The 24116-nt window shown below is 38.6% G+C and overlaps 1 protein-coding gene across 1 annotated transcript in view; it reads left to right on the top strand.

Moving 5' to 3' along the window:
• The window catches only part of rasa2 (RAS p21 protein activator 2), a 146944-nt gene that overhangs the window by 49253 nt on the left and 73575 nt on the right, over positions 1-24116 (top strand). Inside the window, 3 exon segments of the mRNA XM_052018237.1 lie at positions 11890-11993; positions 17827-17921; positions 23422-23498. Of these exon segments, the coding sequence (XP_051874197.1) occupies positions 11890-11993; positions 17827-17921; positions 23422-23498 (276 nt within the window).

Raw genomic sequence — 24116 nt, 5'->3', positions numbered from 1 at the left:
GTGCCCACCCCGCCTCCCCTCTTCTGTCCACCTATCACTGCTTTGCTTTTCTCTCCTATATATTGGGCTTCTCCTTTTCCTATCTTCAGTACTGAAGAAGGGTCCTGACCCAAAATGTTGACTGCCTGCTTTTCTTCATGGATGCTGCCTGGCTTGCTGAGTTCCTCCAGCATCATCATGTTTTTCATCTAGATTCTAGCATCTGCAGTCCTTTGTTTCTCTAATAAGATGGTTGTTTATATTAATTTGGATCATTGAACTTTCCATACCTACATTTGCTCCACTTGAACAAGTCTAACTGCATTCACACAAATGGTTCCCTTCACCTTTTTCATTAATTTTCTCAATTTAATCAATACATTGTTTTTGTTCATATACTAATCCTGTAAGTATTACAACCTATAACCGCTGTGAGATGTTTTGATGCCTTCTAAATCATTTGCATTTATGACTTATCATTATCCTGCAACTATTTGGTGTAGTGCTCTTCTCCCTAACATCCTAGCACTTCATTATGTTAAACATTTATATATTCATGCCTCACCATCTGTATTGTTGAAATGAATTAAAGCTAATTTTTAGCATGTTTCTTTGTATTTGAATTTTATACTAGCTAGTGAAACTGTTAATCTACATCTGTAGTTTACTGTCTTGTTGTCATGGATCCTATAAACATTTTTTCACCTCTTTGAGTTGATAGCCTACCTCTACACAAGAACAGAAGAGACTGATTAAGCCCTTAAGCCATTTTTCCCAATCAATGAGATCACTCCCAATTGATGCCTAATTTAAAATTATCTGAGTTTATACCTACTGTTTTGTGAGGGAGAGTTGTAGGTCACTATCTGTAGCATGAAGGAATCTTCCCTAGCCCTTCTCTCAAAGGGCCTGAATCTCATTTTACAGTTGTGCCCTATCTTTCTGGATTCACCAGCAGGAGTTTTCCTCTCCATCTATCTTCTATCAATTCTTTTAATTGACCTTGGTCAACTCACTTCTGGAATGAGCACTTAAATCACATTGAAGGCTACAGACCAAGTGCTGGATGGTGGGATTAATGTGGATGGGTGCCCACTGGTTGCTGTGGACATGGTGGAACGAATGGCCTGTTTCCATGCTGTTTGGCTCTCTGTGTGTCTGTCTGGCACTCAGTCTCCACATCCTGCTCCATTCCAAGGAGAAGAGATGTGGGTTGTGTAATCCTCATTAGTCCTTAGAGTCCTAGTAACGAAAAGAATAATACAAAAACCAAGAGACAGTCGAGTACAGGTCCTCCGCAGGTCACGATGGGATTCCATTCCTGATAACTGTTCATAACCCTAATAGTCCGCAAATCAAAAATGTGGCCGCCTGGCAATATATTTAAGTTAAAACAGTAGGCCAATCCAGGGCAACCTGTAGTTAAACCAGGCTGTTTAACTCAACCATTCAGATTTCTCTGCAAGATGCAATGATATTGCTGTGCACCTAGCCAGTTCCATACAGTTGCAACACTATCACCTACCCAGCAATTTGGAAAATTGCCCAGGCGTGTTACATTCACACAAAAAACTAAACTTAAATCTACTAATCACAGCCGAATTAATCCACTCTCAATCATCAGAAAAATGACACTTGCCTGATGCCTTGTTTGGGTTTTGTCATGACCATTCAGCATTGGACCTCATCACAGCCTTGGCAGAAATGGGGACCAATGAGCTGAATTCCCACAGATGGGCTGAATGTGATTGCGCTTGATATTGAGTCTGCATTTTAGTGAACGTGACATCAAGGTATCCTGGCAAAATTGTAGTCAAAGGGGAAAAAAGCTCAAATGGCTGGAGTCATACCACGCACAAAAGAAGATGGATGTCACTCTTCCTAGAGCCAGAACATCACCGTACGAGTTCCTCAGGGGTGCGTTCTAGGTCCACCCATCTTAAGTTGCTTCATAAATGACCTCCCGTCCATCATAGGGTGGATGTTATTGTGGGGGGAGGGATTGAGGGATGGCAATTTGCTCTCCGCAAATGAAGTAGCCTGTGTCTGCTGCAGCAAGACCTAGGCATTGAGGCATAAGCTGTTAAGTGGCAAGTAACATTTGTGCCACCAAAGTGCCATGTGATGAGCATCTCCAATAAGCATTTACCTTTGACATTCATTCAATGACGTTACATCACTGGGGCACCATTGACCAGAAACTCAACTGGACCAACTACATAAATACCACGTCTACAAGAACAGGTTGGAGGTTGGGTGTCCTGTGGCAGGTAACTCATCTGATGACATCCAAAGCCTTTCCACTATTTCCAAAGCACAGAGTTTGATGGAATATTCTATAGCTGCCTGAATAACTGCAGCACCAACAACTCCAGAAAGCTTGTCATTATTCAGGGCAAAGTAACCTTCATGATGAGTGTGCCCCATTAACCACCTTAATATTCACTGCCTCCAGTGTATAGCCAGTGTGAACCATCAACAAAATGCTCTACTGTTACTCACCCAGGCTTCTTTGACAGCATTTCCTAAACCTGTCAGCTCTATATCAAGGAGGACAAGAGCCATGGGTGCATTGTCACCACCACCTACAAGTTCCCTTCCAAGTTGACGCCATCTGACTTGAAAATATAGCACTGGTCCTTCATCAGTGAGTCTACATGCTGGAATTTCTTGTCCAAGAGTACCTTCACCAGAAGGATTGCTGTGGTTCAATTAGTGATGAATGATAAATGCTGATGACACCCAGATTTTGAAAGTGAATAAGAAAAAATCACCAATATTCAATCCACCTGACTTGAAACCACACAATTTAATAGTGCCTCTACATATCTCTGGTTAAGATTACGTAACACTGTAGAGGTGAAAAATTGAGAGATCAGCCTGCCCTAAGGAACGGTTTGCCTTTGCAAGCTGAGCCATAAGCACCTCTAATGCAACAAATGTATATGGGGGCAGCAGAACATTTGTGTGCCAGGCAGAAGTTGCACCCGTAACAAAAAAAAAGGCTGAAATAATTCCACACACCTCCATATTTTGAAGTTTGTTATGTGACTGGATAAAAGGATGAATTGCTTGAAGCAAAGTTTAATAAATATAAACTGGAAAATGGGAAAATCCTTGAATCAATGAACTTAAGAGTGTAAATTTTATTTCCAATTCAGATTTTGCTTGTATTTTAGCACTGAAGATTTGTGGTATCTTGGGATATACTCATGACACGCAGCATTTTCCAATTTTGGTTGCTTATTGCTTTGGCTGTTTCTTTTGAATATTATAGGTGTTAAGTGATCCAATAACTCATGCTGTGCAGTGTTGGACTCTTGACCTGGAAAATGAGGAGGCAATTGTTACATTTTGGCTTTTTATCTTGTTTAATCATTTGTGAAGAGATGAAGAACTGGCAGAGAAGCATAATTTAGTAATTTTCCCTTACCCTTAGAGCATTCCTTCCAGTGGGTGGGTAGAAATTTTTTTCAATGTATTCATTGACAGTATGTGGACATCACTGGCAATGCAGGTATTTATTCTCTATCTCCAATTGCCCTGGAACTAGGAACGTAATTACATCAGTGGGTCTGGAATCATATAAAGGCCAGACTGGGTAAGGATATCAGATTCCCTTTCCTGATGGATAGTGGTAAGATTGATGGATTTTTATGATAATCTGGTTATCGTTGCCAAGACCAGCTTTTAAAAAATATTTCACAATTATTTACTTACTTGTATTTAAGTTCCCCAACTGTCAGTGTGGGATTCAAACTGGTGTTTCTGGGTCAGTGTTCAGTAACAACAACAATGTGACTGTATCCCATGTGTGCATGGCATCATTCCCTCTGAAGTCCCACTTTTATCCTTGCCCACCTTGTATTTTTCATCTGCTTCCTCAATAGATTCCAAATGTAAGCTAAAGGTACTGGCTCTAGTTTATCACTGTCCCAGTGCCTCCATTGCATCTGATTTGGGAACATAAGGAATCTCATACAGTTAAATATAGTTAAGAATAAAACCACCATCTTTAACCTCCATTATAAATTCAATTCCAATCCCACTGGCCCCTTCCTGGCTACTCCTAAGGCCTAAGACATATGGTTTTCATCCTTGCCATCTGTTATGAACTAGACTATCCACATAAACTACGTCCTGGTTGACCCCAAGATCAAATTTCAATCTTGTATTGTCCTGATCGCCAGGATTATCCAAGTTCACCTCTACAAGTTCAACTGTTACTGCCCTGATTAGTTTGCCTGCTGTTAATAAATCATTATCCATGATTTTGCTCTAGACTTCACATACTTCAGTGCTCTCCTGGATTATTCACCACACTCAAACATCGCATTGCCCAAGGCTCTGCTGCTGTAACCTATTTGCCCCTAGCCTTATTAACCTTGTCTCTCACGTGTCTATTCGCCAGTTTTGGCTCTTGTGTTCATGCATTATCTCAAGAATTCTCATAAGTGTATTCAAATCCCTTCACATCTTTACCCGATCCAATCTGTAACTTCGACTCGGACACTGAGATGTGTACTCTAACAAACTTGGCCCCTTGTGTTTTGCATCAGTTTGGCTCTTCCTTTGGCTGCTAAGGCCCTAAGTTTTGAATCTCCCTTTCTAAACCCCTTCATTTATCCTTCTCTGTCACTCTTTCTTTTACACACTCCTTTAAAAATCTCTCTCTGACCAAACTTTGTGCCTCGTTATCAAATTGTGTCTGCTAATGTTCCTGTGAAATGCCTCGGGAAGACTTACTGCAGTAAAGATTCATATCAATGCTTGTATTTTGCTCTGTATAAACACCTTATCGCCTTGTTACTCCTGCTCATATTACATCTCTCCTTTTCCTTTACAACTGGCCCATGTCATTAAAAGAAATTGTGAAATTTGACATCCAGTGGGGTTCTAGGAAGTGTTTTCAGAAGATGTGTTTACAGAAGCCTCAAGTTATCTTCACTGAAAACCCATGACTACAAATCTTAGAATGTAAGGAAGCCAGATTTTTTTTTGTGTGTGAATGCTGTGAGGTGTCTCAGAACAGTGATCTTCCAGAGGTTATCTCACTTGTACCATAAATGTATGAAAGGAGAATGAGACAGAATAGGAAAGGAGTGAGTCACAAATTAATTCATCTTAAACAATTTTAACAACATCAGGATATATTTCAACTGTTATGTTTGAAGATGTGGGCTTCCAGCTTTGTATTTTAAGCTTTTATTCGATTAGAAATGATAATGAGCAATGCTTTATTAAACTGTCTTTCATTAGTTAAGGTGTCTGAAAACCGCTATATTTGAGTGTTGTAAATTTGGATTCGCTAATTAGTGGAATGACAGTTATGAGCTACGTGCTTCTTTATTTGGAGGTAAGTGAATAGGATAATATTTGTATCTGAGAAATTGCATCAATTTCGGCTTTACTTTTTAAAAAGTCTAATTTTCCAATAGTTGTGTCTTTACAATCTCACCAAACTTTAAGAGTCAAGGGTAGTTTAAGAAACAGTAGTCTCCTTTACCATGATGAAGAGATTGAATCTCACCAAACTTTAAGAGTCAAGGGTAGTTTAAGAAACAGTAGTCTCCTTTACCATGATGAAGAGATTGAGATGCACATTTCGTCTTCTCTAATGGAAAATCTCTTTGCAATATTTCACTTTTTTAAAATGATTATTGTCAATACAGATTAATAGAATCAGTCATTGCAATTCATACTTGGATAATTTTCTAAATCCTGAGGTTTTTAGATCCAATTGTTTTGTTTTCTGAGCTTTTTATGCTACTACAATTCTGCCCTCTTGCATAGTCAGAGTCATGGTTGGAAACCTTCAGAAACTGACCTTTGGCTCACCACATCCATTGCGATCTTTACTCCAACATTAGAATCTTATCCTTCTGTGCCTTGCCTATTCAAGTATTTGTCTGAATGCCTCCTGATTATAATTGACGTACCATCGGTGTCTAGGTCTTCAGTTGGTAGAGCACAAAGAATTGCTTAAACCTTAAACCTCTCTGCCCCTCCCCTCTTAAACAAAAATCTTTTGCCAAACCATTTGGTCATCCGACCTAGTATCTCTTGTATTCCTTACATAGCTTGCCGTGGTCTAATTTGATTACAGATGGAAAGACAAATTTCTGGAAACCCTCAGCAAGTCGAGCAGCATATAAAATAACATTGCTTCCTTGATTGGCAAACTGTCATCCAAACTGACACCAGTCATGTGATGAAGGAAAGAGTTAATTCTATGTCCCCATGCATTCCTTGCTCACTGATGTTTATAACATGCTTTCCCATTACTAGCTTTTAAGGCTGAAGTTCTTCAGTGTTGAATTGGACAAAAATATGAAAAGACGTTCTTCTGAGATGCAACGAAACAGAATTGGTACAGAGAGTTGCATTTGAAAAGCTCGATTTCAATAAGTCTTATGGTCACAAAAACTTCTTCCGTGGGGGAGGTTTGGAACTACTCCTTTCAGCTTTCATTGAGAATTTTTCTGTTTATACTTGTGCTAGAAAATTGGTGCATTATTGGAATAAAATTAGTGTGCTGCATTATCCATGTCCTGTCTTCTGATATAGATTAGGAAGTATTTTGGGGTGGGATGTAGCTGATCAAGTGGAGGAATTGTCAGTGGGGGATCATTTTGGGAGATTGTGACCATAACTCCATATATATTAAAATTATTATGGAAGAGGATATGGATGAATCAGTAATAAAGATCTTAAATTTGGGGAAGACCAATTTCATTAATGTAAGGGAGGACCTGGCAGAGGTAAATTGGGAGCATCTACTTTCAGGTAAGTCTACATCTGCACTGTGAGAAACATTTGAAGGAGAAATACCAAGAGTTCAAGGCCAACGTGTTCCAATAACGGTAGAAGCCAGCGGTAATAAGTATGGGGATTCCTGGATGTTGAGGGATATTGAGGGTTGGATAAAGAGAAAAAAGGCAGCATATGATGCGTATAGGGAACTAATGATGGGAGGCTTGTCATAAGTTTTAAAAAGTGTAGGCAGGTGCTTACAAAGGAAATTAGGAAGGCCAAGAGGGGTCATGAGAAATCACTGGCAGTCAGGTTTAAGGTAGATCCGAAGACATTATATAGGTATATTAACGGCAAAAGTATAACCATGGGAAACACTAGGGCCCATTAGGGAAAATGAGTGCAATCTGTGCATGGAGCCAGAAGGAAGAGGTGAGCTCCTAAATAAATACTTTTCATCAGTTTTCACAGAGATAACGGACTTTGTAGTTGGAGAATTCAGTGAAAGGGTAGGTCTACTGCAGGTCTCCATAAATAAAGAGGAGGTACTCAGTGCCTTGGTGGTATCTTAAAGGTGGATAAATCTCCAGGACCAGGTGGGATTTATCCCAGGCTGCCATGAGAGGTAAGGTTGCTGGGGCTCTGGCTAAGGATTTTAAATTTGACTGGAAGATAACAAACATGGTCCCCCTTTTTCAAGAAAGACAGCAGGGAAAAGCCTGGTAAGTTTCCTAACATCAGTTAGGCTCACAAGTTCATAAAAGGTGCTAGAAAAAAATCCTGCTGGATTGGATTTGTGATCACTTGGAAGGGCAGGAGCTAATCCGAGACGGCCAACGTTGCTTTTTCAAGTGCAGCTCCCATCTGACCAATTTGATTGAATTTTTTGAAAAGGTACCAAAGTGTATCAATGAGGACAGGGCAGGAGATGTGATTTATATTGTCTTTAGTAAAGCCTTTGACAAAGTTCCACTTGGGAGACTAACTCAAAAGGTTAAGACTCATTTAGGATGCAAAATTGGTTTTGCAAGAAGAGATAGAGGATGAAGGTAGAGGGTTATTTTTGTGATTGAATGTCCATGCCTGGTGGTGTCCCACAAAGGTTGGTGCTGGGACTCTTGCTGTGTAATATGAGTGAATGACTTGGACTTGGAAGACATGATCAGTAAGTTCAGGGACGATGTGAAGGTTGACAGAGTTGTTGATAGTGTGGAAGGTAGTCTTAGGCTGCAGCGAGATGTTGACATGTTGGTGAAATGGGCTGAAAAATGGTGGATGGAATTTAATCCAGACAAATATGAGGTGACGCATTTTGGAAACAGTTATGAGGTAATACATTGCGAAGGGTCTTGGGGAGTATTCAAGAACAGAGGGAACTTGGAGTACAATCCCATGGATCCTTAAAGGTGGCAAAGCAGGTCGATTACGTGATTAGGAAGGCATATTCGATACTGGCCTTCATTAGTTAGGGCACTGAATATAGAAGTAGGAAGATTATGCTCGAACTTCATAAAACCTTGGTCAGACCTCAGCTGGAGTACTGCATGCAGTTCTGGTCATCAAAGTATAGGAAGGATGTGATAGCACTGGAGAGGATGCAGATGAGATTCACCAGGATGTTGCCTGGGTTGGAGCAGTTCAGTTATGAGAAGAGACTGGAGAAGCCGGGTCTGTTCTCTATGGAGCAGAGGAGGTTAAGAGGGGACGTGAATGAAGTGTATAAAATTATGAGGGGTGGAGAAGGGGAGACTGCAGTAAACTTTTCCTCGTATCAGAGGTAGCTAAAACTATCGGACATAGGTTTAGGGTAGAGATACAGGGTAACTGGGAAGAGATTTGTAGAGGAAATGAGGGGGACCTTCACCAAAAGAGTAGTAAGTAGCTGGAATGCACTGCTTGAAGTGCATTCCAGCTACTTACCACTGGGTTACTGAAAGCATTTAAGAAATACCTAGATGACTACTTGAATCACCTAGGCATAGAAGGCTATGGATCAAGTACTGGATGATGGAATTAATATGGCATGGACGAGTTGGGTGGTTTGGGCCTGTTACCGTGCTGTATGATTCTGTGATTCATCTGCTATTTGTGTTGAGTTTGCACATTCTCTCCGTGATTGCGTAGGTTTCCTCTAGGTGCTCTGCGTAAGATGAATGTAGGTTGATGGCAGTGTGGGCCGAAGGGTCAGTTTCCATGCTGCATCTCTCTATGACTGACGCTAAAAGATGATTGTAATGTTTGGCAGAGATGTACACACACCTATGTGGGAGGTGACCAGAAATGTTCAGATTTGGTGATATATGCAAATCATGGCACGATGTTTGAGGGAGAGCACAATCAGGACCCCTGGGTGTGAGCTTTGTTTTCAACTATTTCTCCATGTAAAATGGACAAATAAATTCAACTTGCTTTATGATGAATTGTTTAGTTTATCATCGAAAGGCAGTTCACAGGAGTATTATCACAACATTTGATATCCAGGCATGGAAAATGATAATTAGCTTGTGCAAGGAAATGGGTTTAAGAGTATTTTTCAAAAGGAGGTAGACTGAGTAGCTTGGAGTCTGAATTTTAAAGCTTGTGCTTGGGATCCAGACGGCTGCCAGTGGTGGAATGATTAAAATGAGGCCAGAATTGATCTGTTCTGGAGTGATGGAGGCAAGATGGAGAGAGGTAAAGCTTAGACCACAGCAGGTTGGGAAACCAGGTTGAGAACTTTAAGCTCGTGGATCAGAAGCTGAATTTCAGGGGTGATGGGTGACTAAGGCTTGGTGCAGAGTTTTATGAGCTAAAGATTTTGGGCTGATAGATGGGAAGCTGTACAAAGCATTAAATTGTTGAATGTAAATATAACCAAAGGCACGTAGCAAATGAAGGTTTGAGCAGCAGATGAATTCAGGCAAGGGGCAACTCAGGTGAGTTTAGAGACAGAAGTAGATAATCCTGGTAGTGGAACAGATTTTTTGTTGCAAATTCATCAAATATCTCACCAAGATTTTGAACAGTAGATTTCCTGCATTTCAGCCTGTGATTTATCTTTATTGTTATGACTAATTTTAATGTGTGGAATTAATTACTCTATTTTTAACTGTTTCATCACCTACCTAAAGAAAATGTTCACTGCATTGCTCATTTCGACATTCTAATCCCATGTACGAACCAATGCCTCTGAATGTTGAGTTAACAATGTTCAATTCATGTGTGGTTATTGTTGGCAGAAATGTCAATGATTTTCATTTTGAAGTTTTTGGCACTTGCACTGAAGTTTCCATTTGCTTTCTTTGTCCCAGTTGTGCTGCTGGGTATATTTATCTCTATTAAGAGTGTAGGGAAAAAAGTGAGGGTGTTCCTGATCACACCTTCCCCGGCCAACCTCCTTTCATGCTTCTACTTGTATTGGTAAGGGTACAGACTGTCCTATTGAATGTTGTGTAAAGGACTTGAGGCACAGGGGAAACAAAACACAAAACCAAATCAATATTCATCTGTAAAAAGTGATTCAAATGTTAAACCCATCTTTGGGTGTTTCAAAAATTGTTTGACTTTGCAGGACTTCTGTGAGGTTAAAAATCCTGAATGTGGTTCTACACAATTCACTTATGACTCCTGGAGGGTGGATTTTGTTAAGTAAATACATGAGAGAATAGGCAGTCTTTCATTCCTAACCAAAGCAACAGATGTGGAGAAGCAGGTGGTAAATTAACTTCTGCTTTTTTCCCTTTCAGTTCCTCCAATTATGTTTTCCAGTGTAATGTTGCCAAACCATTGCCCATTTACTGCCCAGTTGAATGGTTAGTTCAAATGAAATAGATCAATTCAGTCTGTCTGAGATTTGGTGGGTTTTTTCCCCCAAGTGTTTTGGTAATGGTATATATTTCACTATATTTTCTTTGTTCTTCAGTCTTCAAATTTTAAAATGGACAAATTTTTATTGCATCTAATTCTGTTTTTGCTTTGGAAAAGAATTATTATGCCAATTCCTACTAACTCTGATGCTAGACCTAGGAACAGGCAATTTTATTAACAAGGCTTTCTAAGTGAATTCTGGTGGTTGCTGACAGTGCAAAAGGGCTTGAAAGAATTTCTGCTGGAATGATAAACTTGCCCAGATCCTTCCTGTGACTAAGTGCAGTTCAGGTTCAGCTTGCTTACTATGTTTGAACTTCTGACTCATGCGATTAACAGCTACCAGTTTCTGTCAGGCCCAGCTAACTTAAGGACATTCAGCCAAAGAATTTTTATTTCCGTCTTGGAATCTGTAGATTAGGAGAATAACACTGAAATACAAAACTATTAGGGTGCTTGCTTTTCCCTGAATTAAGCAGTAAACACATGACTTTAATGTGTTATCTATTAGTGTGTTTAATTTATATTGATTTTGGTTTATTTAGTTTTTTGGCTTCTTCAGACTGTGTGGTTCTGTTGTAGAACTAACTCCCTGTCATTTTATAAACTTGGAGTTAATAGTACTGTTTATATTTGGATCACATTGTGGTACTTCAAGAAGTGGAGTGATTGTAAGTCATAGTTGCCTAATACTTGTGATCTTTTTAACAAATTTTTTTGTATGGGGCATTGGCAGTTCAGTTCATCAATTCATTCATCTGAGTTTGTGCAGTAGAGATTGATTTTCATTTGGGTGCTATTTATACTCAATCATCCTGTTGACCTGTGGTTGAATCTCCAGATTCTGGTTCTTTTTGAGCCCTCCTCTTCAAGGGAAGAGTTCAATCATATGAGCATAGTATTTGAAATATCAGGAGAGACTGATGTGGATCTTGTGTGTGTTTTTTGTTCTTCAGAATCTGTTCTGGCAAAATGTATTATTTCTTGTGGGATCATTGGCTGCATTTGAGCCCAAGAAACATTTTGTGTTATTTTAAGTCATTTGTTTTGGTGCAAGACTGCTTTTGGGTTCTGAATGTATTCCATCAGAGTATTTCTTGATCTTATTTCACTTTCTTCTTTGTGATCCTGAACTCCGATTATAGTTCAGAATTTTTATAGCATTTCATTCAAATTTTATGAATACCTTTATTTGTGGAAGGAGATTTCAAAAAATCAATATTATTGAAAATGTAATGACAGTTTTATCTTTAAATGTTTATCATCTTGCCAGAATTTATTAACCTTGTGCAACTTTTGTTTTTCTTGCAGCCCCTTTTATGGTGAAGACTTTTACTTCGAAATCCCCAGAAGTTTCCAGTATCTCTCCTTTTATATTTACGATAAGAATTTTTTCCAAAAAGATCTGCCCTTTGGTAAGTTAGTGTAACCATAATACGCCATGATATTTTGCTTGCCCTTAAATACCTAGAACTGTTTTTGCATGTAACTACACGGAAATGAATAATTGTGTGGTGCTGCTGCAGTTGTATCAGGCTCTGGTGTCAGAATCCAGGTGGGTGTGCGGATATGCTGGTTTCTGACGTGGACAATCATAAGGTCTATGCCCAACAAAAAATGTGCACTGTGAGTGGTGGGGGGGGGGGGGCGGGGTGGGGGGGTGGTGGGCAGGGTGGAGAAACATGAGCATACCTTTTTTTTAATATTAATGTGGCTCCATTCTGTATTCTGGTTGCTTAAATACCTTGGAATAAAGCAATAACTTAACTAATTAAGTATTCTTCTGAAAACTTCTTGTTGGTCCTTCAATGCCACATGTGCTTACCAACTAGCTTTTAATCTGCCTTCTGCCCAAATTTAGAAATATTCCAGCACACTTCCTCAGACCCACTGGCCCTTTGGTAGACTGCAAGTTCAGATATAGTAACAATTGTTTATAGTATTTCCTCACTATTGGGTGGTGATAATTATAGTGGTATGGAAGTAAAGTAGCAAATGAATTTGGTGATTGTTGTTTTGTGTGTGATTCTTCAATATATTGCAGTAAATGTACTTTTGCCTTAATTATTTTAAAATCCTTACTGCTTTACCAAATCCAATGCAATACCAAAAGTAAGAAGGGTTTTTGATCTGTATCCAATCTGTGATTTTCAGGCAATTCCACAAAACCAATACTCCTATACTCAAGAGTTTCTTCTCAAGTTTGTTTGTTAATTGCAGTATATCGTATTTAATGTAGGCCAGCACAATCCAGCTGGTTTTAAAAAGCACTTCCTAAAATGTTATATTTTAAAAAAAAATCATGTTTTCTAATTGTGGAAGTGAAGGGACAATTTGGTAATGTTTGATTAATACAGTCGAGATTGATCTGTTGCAAAACAAAACATTTTAATTAATGCTCATCTGCTGTCTGATCAGCCATAGGCATATTGAATGGTGGAGCAGACTCGAAGGGCCAAATGGTTGCCTTCTACTCCTAACTTCCATGTTTCTATGTATAAATTATTTACTTTCTAGTTAGTTTGTGGACAGTGGATTCTATATTTAAAAAAAAATCAGTGTGTGCCTGTTAAAGTCCTTGCAGCGGTAGAATCAGCAGTTTTTAGAATCTTTTAGAAGGATCCTCCTACAGGTCAGTAAGCTATTGATGCTAGCTCTCAATGGTGAATGGCTAATTTTTTTTTGATGAATGCAACAATTGAATTAGGGGCTAAAATTCTACAGTTTTTTTCTGCTGGTTATGCTGATTATCAGGTAAATTGTGCCAGAACAAATACAGTATAATTGAACAAATTTCAGGTCAATGTCTTTATACCAGCAAATAGTCTTTAGATCAGGAAAAGTATTCTGTGGGCACTTTACTGCTGTGTATAGCTCTAGATACTGGGTCCTGAAGATGGACACTCATTACAAACTGAATGAGAGCGATAGATAACAATCTGTCCTGTTTAGCCAGTATGTAAAACCAATCTTCTCCCTCTGTTAAGTGCATACAGTGGCATGCAAAAGTTTGGGCACCCCTGGTCAAAATTTCTGTTACTGTGAATAGCTAAACGAGTAAAAGATGACCTGATTTCCAAAAGGCATAAAGTTAAAGATGACACATTTCTTTAATATTTAAGCAAGATCACTTTTTTATTTCCATCTTTTACAGTTGCAAAGTAACAAAAAAGGAAAAGGGCCCAATGCAAAACTTTGGGCACCCTGCATGGTCAGTACTTAGTAACACCCCCTTTGGCAAGTATCACAGCTTGTAAATGCTTTCTGCAGCCAGCTAAGTCTTTCAATTCTTGTTTGGGGGATTTTTGCCCATTCTTCCTTGCAAAAGGCTTCTAGTTCTGTGAGATTCTTTGGCCGTCTTGCATGTACTGCTCTTTTGAGGTCTATCCACAGATTTTCAATGATGTTTAGGTCAGGGGCCCGTAAGGGCCGTGGCAAAACCTTCAGCTGTGCCTCTTGAGGTAGTCCATTGTGGATTTTGAGGTGTGTTTAGGATCGTTATCCTGTTGTAGAAGCCATCCTCTTTTCATTTTCAGCTTTTTTACAGACGGTGTGATGTTTGCTTCCAGAATTTGCTGGTATTTAATTGAATTCATTCTTCCCTCTACCAGTGAAATGTTCCCCATGCCACTGGCTGCAACACAAGCCCAAAGCATGATCGATCCACCTCCGTGCTTAGCATTTGGAGAGGTGTTCTTTTCATGAAATTCTGCACCCCTTTTTTTTCTCCAAACATACCTTTGCTCATTGTGGCCAAAAAGTTCGATTTTAACTTCCATCAGTCTACAGGACTTGTTTCCAAAATGCATCAGGCTTGTTTAGATGTTCCTTTGCAAACTTCTGACGCTAAATTTTGTGGTGAGGGTGCAGGGAAGGTTTTCTTCTGATGACTCTTCCATGAAGGTCATATTTGTGCAGGTGTCGCTGCACAGTAGAACAGTGCACCACCACTCCAGAGTCTGCTAAATCTTCCTGAAGGTCTTTTGCAGTCATACGGGGGTTTTGATTTGCCTTTCTAGCAATCCTACGAGCAGTTCTTTTGGAAAGTTTTCTTGGTCTACCAGACCTCAACTTGACCTCCACCGTTCCTGTAAACTGCCATTTCTTAATTACATTACCAACTGAAGAAACGGCTACCTGAAAACGCTTTGCTATCTTCTTATAGTAACGCTTTGCTATCTTCTTATAGTCTTCTCCTGCACTGCTTTGTGGGCATCATTTATTTTAATTTTCAGAGTGCTAGGCAGCTGCTTTAGAGGAGCCCATGGCTGCTGATTGTTGGGACAAGGTTTGAGGAGTCAGGGTATTTATAAAGCTTTGAAATTTGCATCACCTGGCCTTTCCTAACGATGGCTGTGAACAAGCCATAGCCCTAACAAGCTAATGAAGGTGTGAGACCTTGGTAAAAGTTATCTGAGAGCTCAAATCTCTTGGGATGCCCAAACTTTCGCATGGTGCTCCTTTCCTTTTTTCACTCTAAAATTGTACAAAACTAAAATCATACACTAATCTTGCTTAAAATGTTGAAAAGAATGTTTCAACTTTAACTTTATGATTTTTGGAGATCAGTTCATTTGCTACTCACTTAACTATTCACAGTAACAGAAATTTTGACCAGGGGTGCCCAAACTTTTGCATGCCACTGTATGTCCATATTGTGTATGATTCAGCATTTCCTCACCATAAATCGTGTTTCCTGTTCCACATTGAATGTCCATTTCCCTCTACAGATGCTGCCTGACCTGCTGAGTTCCTGCAGCAGTTTGTTTCTTTTTGATCCAGATTCCAGAGTCTGCAGTCTTTTGTGTCTCCAATCTTGTTTCTTGGTAGTCGATGCTTGAGGTGTGTTTGTGTGTGTGAGAGCCTAAATAGTTACCAAACTACAGAATTGTGATAATAATCAATGACCTAGCTCTCTTCTCAATTTCCAATTATTTATTTTTCTTCCTAGAAATGTGTGATAAGATTGAAGAAAAATTTATGTGGCCATTAGTTTAATGTCTCTGCTGTATCAGAAGTTGCATTATGTGTATATGTATGTTTCTTCTATGCTCTACTTTGGAACAAAAGAGTAGTTCTTCCTGTTAAAATATCTTTGAAAGCTAAATTTAACTAATGGCATGGTTGGTACATGATGAAGCAGAATTAGTAAGGATTTGCTAAGCATTTTTGGATAAACATTGTTGTAAAGAATTTGTATTTTTCACACAATATAACATTGTTAAACAAAGTACTTTTGTAAAGTGATTAATTGGAAATGGGAAGCTTTGAGGTGTTTCAAAGACATGAAAAATACTACATAGGAATGAATCAGTTTTACTCCATTTAAGAATCAAGAAAGGACTTTTTTATGTACTGACCCAGGTACAGATATTTGTAGGATTGGGCTGCTTCACCTGGTGCCTTATTTTAAAAAAAAGTCCTGGGATATTTGCATTGCAGCAGTTAGCTCTTAGTACCGCAGTTTGACTGTTGCTTAATACAGGCAGCTTGTGGGGGGGAGGGGGGGGTGGAGGAGGAGATAATAAAATTAGTTTTTTTAAAATTTAAGGAAGTAATTGTATTGCTTAATGTTAATTTGGTTACTTGTGGTTAAGGAAATGGGTGGTGCCTAAATTTGCACCATAAGAGTCCACTCAATAGTTGTCTGTATAAAGGTCACATTGCAACGATGGAAAGCCCTGACTTTCACACATCTATTACTATTGCGTGGTAAAAGGCTCAACATTTATATACGTTTTTAATAATCTACGAAATTTCTTCAAAAATAAAATATTGGGAAGAGTCAGCAGTCATTAATATTCTACCATTTTGCTATCTACGTTTAAGTAGCAGCTGCCATTGGTGATTTTCAGAGGTGCTTGGCTGTAAGGGGGTAAATCTTAGCTGTTGTGATAAATTATCATTACATTAGGTGTATAAAAACTCCATAGAAACACTTATAGATTGCTTTGACACAAAAAATGGTATTTCTTGTCCTCGCCCTCCATTGAGGGTTTTGTTTTTACCAATGAAGCAAACTGCTTTAGTATTTCTGTTGTTTCCTCTCGTTATCATTACGTCATCACTGCGCTTCCTGCTTAGTGTAGACATCAACTGAAGAGCATTTCTTAGCAGAAGGGACAGAGTAATGACCATGATGAGTAGTAGATTGTGTGGAGATTTCCTTGCAGACCACTAGTGGGATCAATAAGAGGTGCACATTTTGAAAATTGACAGAGAAACCTAATCTGGAAATGACAAAAAAGTAAAATGGCTGCTGTGTACTGTCAATTAAAAATTGTTCTCAGAAAATGAACCTCCAAATGTCTTTTAGCACCAAGACCTAGATGATAAATTGCTGAGCGGCAACCGACATTTGTGTCATACAAGTCTGAGCCAATGACAGATTTTCAACAAGGATGAGACTGGTGACCAATCATTCATGTTACCATCACCAAGTTATAAGCATCCTGGTTGGTAGGGAAATTGGCCAGAAAGTTAACTGGACCACACTTGTGTGCATGCAGCACCTCAAAGTAGTAATAGAATACTCTTTACTTGCTTTCATGAAAGCAGCTTGAACAGCACTCAAAGCTCAGCATCATCCAGGGGGAGAAACCCATCCACATCCAAAATCCAGAACTGATGCACCCTCGCCTCTATCTAAAATTCACTGCATTTATTCACAAAGCCACACTGAGAGCTCTTCTCAAACTTCTGATATGTACCACACGGCAGACAAGGAAAAAAGTGCACACGGATGCCACCACCTAGTCACACACCACCTTAACTGGAAATATATCCCTGTTCCTATTCACTGAATTTAAATCCTGGAACTCCCAGTGTTGCTGGAGTACCTTCATCATTCAAGGCCATCGCTCACCAACATATGAACGTAATTGCTAACAGGGTAGTTAGCGATGCAAGTTAACTGCTGGCCCTGCCAGAGATAGCCATATGTTGTCCATAACATTTCTACACTTAGTTTCGTATGAAAAAGTCAAACATTTACAGGGATCTTGTTTTAACATCATGTTTGAACTGTTGCACATTTACCTACTGCCCTGGTATATCAGTGCAAGTTATGTGCATAGGTCTTGAAATAGAAGTGATGGATCTTGAACAAAAATCAGTGCTACCAATTGAATCAATCTGACAGGGAAGCTTTAAAAGTAAACCAAGTGATTTCTTAAATCTTGAATTTTCATTTTGTAGTAGTTATAAATGACTGTCTTAGCACTTTATAATTAATTTTGTCTCTTTCAGGTAAAGTATCCATTAAAAAGGAAGATTTGTGCAAGTACAACTGCAAGGACAGCTGGTTTGCACTGCATCTTGTTGATGCCAACTCTGAAGTTCAGGTAAGTTAACTAATCCTCTTCCAAGTGCCTGTGGTTATCAACAAATGACTCTTTTTTCAGGCTATACCATTAAAACTGGAACCGAGAACAAATTTATAACATTAAAAAGAAGGGAGGTGGAAGGAAAAGGCATTTTCTTTGTGTGGATTCACACGGCACCTGCTGTTCTCTGGTACCTTGTCCAAGTGCCAGTTCTTCATGCATAACATAGGTTATTTCACGATGGGATAATATTATAGCTGTCCTTTTATCTCTATCCAGGTGCTTCCTAAGGAGACTCGTTTTAAAACTTCCACCTGTTTACTTACAGCTTGATGTAAACTAGTGGACATCCTAATGTAATTATTATATTTCTTTGAACTTTCAGCCATAGGGAAATAAATAACACACTTACAATGATGTTAGAAATGGTGGGTAATATTTGCAGATTGCAGTTGGTAGCATGGAATGGTGTCGATTGTGGTATAATGGATCTTAATCAAACTTACATGATTTAGTTTCTAAACCCACAACTGGATTAGGCTTTCATGCTGTGTCCCTTGCCTGTCCTGTCCATTTGCTTAAGTTATAAGTTCTTAAGTGCTTATTTGTAAGATCAATGTTTGAGACATTCTGGGTGCTAATGAATTTGTATAGGAGTTTTGCAACCAGAGTCAAACTTTAGAATTGTGCTTACAGATTTGTCTGCCTTCTGTTTTCATGCCTTCTATGCATTTTCCTTTGACTTGAGTAATGTGAGCCAGTGAACCACACACAAACAATAGCATCACTTTGATGGTATCACTATTGATGAATATTTGTCCTTTTGAAGCTTCATTTTTTTTGACTGTTTGTATTATTAAAAATATGCTGTTTCACTGTGGTCAAGTCCAGATTTAATAATTTTGATGAAAACCACAGCAGACATGTATTGCAGGTTCTGCATTTTGGTTGTTCTGGTCATAATCCAAAAAAAAACTAAAGCTTTTCATAACAACATATGGAATAGGAATAGGCCAAATGACCCTTCCAGCCTGCTCTATCATTCATCAAGATCAATGCCATTATCCTGCAGTATACCCATATCTCTTGATTCCCTCAATGCCTTGAAACCTAAGGATCTTTATTTTGAATGAACATAATGACAACTCCCACAGTGCTCCAGAGTAAAAAAAAATTCCAAAGGTTCATCACCCTCCGAGTGAAGAAATTTCTCCTCTTAAATAACCTACTCTTTATTCTCTTTATAAACTGTGGCCCCTGGTTCTGGACTCCTCAGTCAGGAGAAATAGCCTCCCTGCATCTAGCATGTCGAGACTTTTATGAATTTTATAAATTTTGATGAGAACTCCACTCATTCCAAACCCTAGACAATACTGTCCCAGTCTACTGAACATCTTGTATGGTAAACCTTGCTATTCCAAGAACCAGCCTAATGAATCTTCACTGCATTCTTATGGCAAGTACATTCTTTCTTATATGGTACTCCAGGTGCAGTTTCACCAAGGCCCTATATATTTGTAATAAGGCCCCTGCTCTGTAATCAAACCCTTTGCTTTTTACTCCTGTTGCTTTTTGTTCTATATTTAATGAAATACATATTCTTAGATTGTTAACATCCTTTTTTAAGCTGTTCCGCCAGCTTACAATTTCCTTGTACAATTTTGCAAGTACATATTGTACCAGTGGAAAGATTTTTTTTCCTTGTGTTTTGATTTATTTTTGTTGCTGCAGCTATCAAATTCAGTTGAGGTTATTCAAGTTAAAAGTAGCCACTTGTTGCCACTGTATCCAATTTGTTTGCCACTTGCCTTATTGCTGTGTTAAAGGTCCCAAGATACCTTTTATGAAAATAGTTTAGAAAATCTAATCTTGTTGCCAATGCACATTTCAGTAAATTACATAAGGTAGACTTGAGCTCTACTAATATTGGATGTAATTATAATTGCAATCATGCATTTGGGATCATTTAGAAAAAAATCATTGTTGATGCTAAACATAAACTCAGTGCTCTAAAATGTAGAAGATTTGGCTTCATTGGGCAAATTTTGCTTTTTGTACAGGTTAGTTCTCAGAGTCTTAACTAAATGTGTGAGCATCTGATTAATTCATGCCATTATCTGACAGTTGCAGTCCTCATGAAACCAAGAGCTTTAGGCATGTTGCTATAATTAATACAGGACCAATAAGTGCAGTGCTCACTTGCGTAGAAAGAAGCATGTTAAAATTTTCAGGCCTTGTGTGAATTGGGAATGGATTAGCCAAGCTTTTCAACGACTCTTAAAGTTGTTTATAGCAGTATAAGCTTCACCTTCAGTACTAGGGCCAGCTGTAGTGCAACAGTTGCATCTATAGAATGTAGACTTTGATCACACTGCTAACCTGCAGTGGATTGACCGGTATCAAATTGCACTTACAATTGTTTTTTAAGTAGCAAGCTATTTTAAACTAATCTCAGCATGTAGATTTTGCCATACTACAACAAGTACTGCAACTGGCCCTGACGTTCATTGATTTCACAGCTGGTGTTACATGACTACACTGGAAATCTGCTCGTGACCAACCAGACAGTAATGCATCAGTTAGCTCATTTTGAGTGAATTAGACTGTTGCCATTATCATGAGGTCAGTATTTCCACAATTATGGAAAGCCATTTGGACGAACCATTCAAAATGTAAAGCCTGTCCTTTACCCCTCATGCCATGCAATAGCCTCTTGAATATCTCTAGTTCTAAATGTGCCCTTCACCAATTTGAAGTTGAACTCTGTCCTACTGTCTCAAAGAATATGTTCTATTGTTGACATCCTCTGAAAATCTTAAGGCATTTCACCATGAATTTGTACTTCTGAAGTGGAATCTCTTTCAAAATATAAGAAAGCATGTAAAATAAACTTCCACAATTCTTCTCTATGTTGTCTCTAGGAATATGTTTAGTGATAAAGCTTGAGAAATATAAAAAAGCACTAGATGAGTTGGAATTCTTGTTCAAGTAATGCCACTCATTCTTTTATATCCACCTTCGAAGGCACTTGGGATATGGTTTAATGTCTTATTTCAAAAGCATGCAACAGGACAACACTGGCATACCAGCCTGATTTATCTGCTCAAGTTTCAAGTGGCCTACAACTTTATTGCCTAAGTAGTAAAAGTAAGGTCACCCAGTCTGAGCTGACCCATTGGGTTAGTTTACTTTGTATTTTGATTTCTTTGCTTGTTGCTTCATCAACTGAATGGTCTTGATTGTTTCATCAACTTGATTGCTGATGATGTGTTGTGGATCTTCTTGCTATGAATTTCTAAGAAGCAGACTGGATTGTGAGTGGGCTACTATCTTCCACTCATAATTGCTCATCCATATAGTTTTGATAATGCTCTCAACTTGCTGTTTGGCTTTCTGGAAAACTTTGTGGATGTGAGCCCAAGCCTTAAATTTTTTTTTTAATTTTTAAATTTTATTTACAGCGTGGTAACAGGCCCTTCTGGCCCAACGAGTCCGCGCCGCCCATTTTAAACCCAAATTGACCTACTCATACATCTTTTAGAATGTGGGAGGAAACTGGAGCACCCGGAGGAAACCCACGCAGACACGGGAGAATGTACAATCTCCTTACAGACAGCGAAGGGAATTGAACCCCGGTCGCTGGCGCTGTAATAGCGTCGTGCTAACTACTAAATGCTACACTGTTGTGCTCACTTCGGGTGCTAGTCCAATGTGAAATCTCTAAAGTCTCCAACCTAACAGTAAAGCTTCTCGGTTTTGCTTTGCCCCATAAAAATGGAGGACTCCAAATTAGATCTGTTGCTGGCTAGTGAAATAGCTTGATAATCGTAGTTGTGAGGAAAGATTGGATGAGCTAGGAAATAAAAATAAGAATGCTGGAATTACTCAGCAGATGGACAAATGATGCACTAGAAGTTCTGCAGAATGTATCTCGGAAATGCTCTTCCAACTGTCAGCCACAACACTCATCTCTTTATATGATTATTTGATTCTTAAACTGTGCTTGAAGAGCAGAGGGTATAAAAATACTTTCCATGTCAGGTTTTAAGGGCCAAATAATATTGATCTATTAAATTCAATAATGATGCATTTCAAAGTCTAGTCATCTGCTTCATTCGTTGCCTTTGCCAATTCTTTTGCATCTTGCCCTGTTCAACATGAGCATGTAGACTCCAGAATTATTTCTCCAGAATCCTCCTCTTTCAGGGTAAACAGCGATTTATGATTTATTATTCATTTATTCAAAGCACCCTGCTATAACCTACATCATTTATCATTGGTACTTTATACTACACTTGATGTAAAGAAATTTCTGGTGATCGTTATTTCCATTTTCAGCTATTTACTAAGGTTTCATATGGCAAATTTTGTGTTTCTGTATAAAATACTATATTTAGTTCTTGCCATCACCATGAGAGACTTGGAGGACATCTCCTTTTACCTTATAACATTGAACTGTTCCTTTGTAGGGAGAATATGTTGCAATGAAGGCTGATATAGGTTGATGTCCAGCAGCATATCCTGATCTTTTCTCAATCAGATTAGGATTGATAAAGTTTTATAGATGGCACTTTGTATCATTAGGTGCAAGAATGTTGGCCTGGTCAAAGTGCTTAAGAATTGCTGATGGGGACCAGGAAGGAATTCGGTGGCCATGATTCTCTGGCAGATGGTGTTTTAAAAACTAATTTACAAAGCATCATAGAATGGTATTCGATGCTGGAAACTGGATCTACAGATTTAATCTTTCAAACCTCTGTGTGATTTGGTATATCATAATAAGCTCTTTATGTGATCTGGGCATAGTAATGACAGAGGGAATTTAATCCTGATTAAGTGCAAGTAAGTGCACTTTGGGAAGACAAACAAGCGTATGTCATACACTAGGAACGATAGGATCCTAAGGATATTGAGAAAAGGAGGGACCTCGATGTACAAATTCAGGAGTGATCCTGAGTAGAGCTGCATTGTGAGTCGGTGGAATCAAAAGACTGTTTTGTAAGATTTTGCCCAGCAAAATCAGATAAAATCCTTGACACTGCTCTTGTTGTATTTGTCATGAAGGTACAGCAGTTTTGGTTTTAGTAGTTTGAAGAGTTTAGCACATAACTAAATTTTGCAAAACAATGATGAATTTAGTTGTGAATACCAAATAGGCACCAAGTTGTCACACTGCACGAGAGCAGTAAATGACTAGATTCATGACAATCTGTAGCCTGCTGAGAGTGGCAAACATTTTTGTGGATTTTTTGTTTTATTTTCTAATCCTCACTTGGAATCTTAAGTTAGCCAATTTGTATGTTTTCAAAAAACGCCAATTCTATTAAGTAGGATTTTCATAAGGCATGAAATAAAAACACAAAATACTCAGCCTTTTGATGCAAGGTTATTGACCGGAAACATTAAGATTTGTACATTGAAGTGTTAAAGCTTTGGGTCAGGGAGACTGGCAGATGCAGTATTAATTTTGTCAGTTATACTGCTTCAATAAATTTCTGCTTGTTGTGTTTTCAAACAGGGAAAAGTTCATCTGGAAGTTAAGCTTAATGAACTTATTACAGAAACCGGATTGGTTTGCCAACAACTAGTGGTACGGTGAGTACAAATCTGAGAGAATGATCAATAATTATGTACTCTGCTTCCATTAAGATTGCTCTGTCCATGATGCAGTGCCGTTTTTATTCTGACTGAGGTTTGATAATTATCCCAGCCTTCTAAGAAATGATGAAATTTTTGCTTAAGGTTTGGATTCATGTACAGAAATATAAGTTTTAGAATAAGGTTTCTAGATTTTTGAATATTATGGGTATTGAGGGATATGGGGTTAACACAGGAATGTGGCACTTAGGTAAAAGATCAGGTGTGATCTTATGGAATGCTGGAAACAGAATGAAGTGCTAAATTATGAAGAAGCTACTGCTTCTCTTTCCTGTGGTCTTAAGGTTGGCGTATTCTACAGATAATATTAATCTTGGATTCATTGTGTTTTGATGTCTTTAACATTCCTTCACAAATGTGAAATTAACCAATAACATGTTTTCAGTGCTAAAAGATTTGCCAGTGTCGGATGTATTTTTTCTGGGAGGCTGCAGAGAGGTATATCTTGTGGCTGACTAAAAATTTGACTCTGGTGAAGAGTGACAGGAAATGTACGATGGAAGATGAGTTGCAAGATTTGTTTTTTGAAGGAGGGGGTGAACGGAAATATAAGTT

This window comes from Pristis pectinata, chromosome 6 (assembly GCF_009764475.1).
Source record: "Pristis pectinata isolate sPriPec2 chromosome 6, sPriPec2.1.pri, whole genome shotgun sequence".
In the NCBI taxonomy this organism is placed as follows: Eukaryota; Metazoa; Chordata; class Chondrichthyes; order Rhinopristiformes; family Pristidae; genus Pristis; species Pristis pectinata.
Note: the sequence above shows the minus strand (reverse complement) of the source record. Positions and strands in the feature narration are given on the sequence as shown.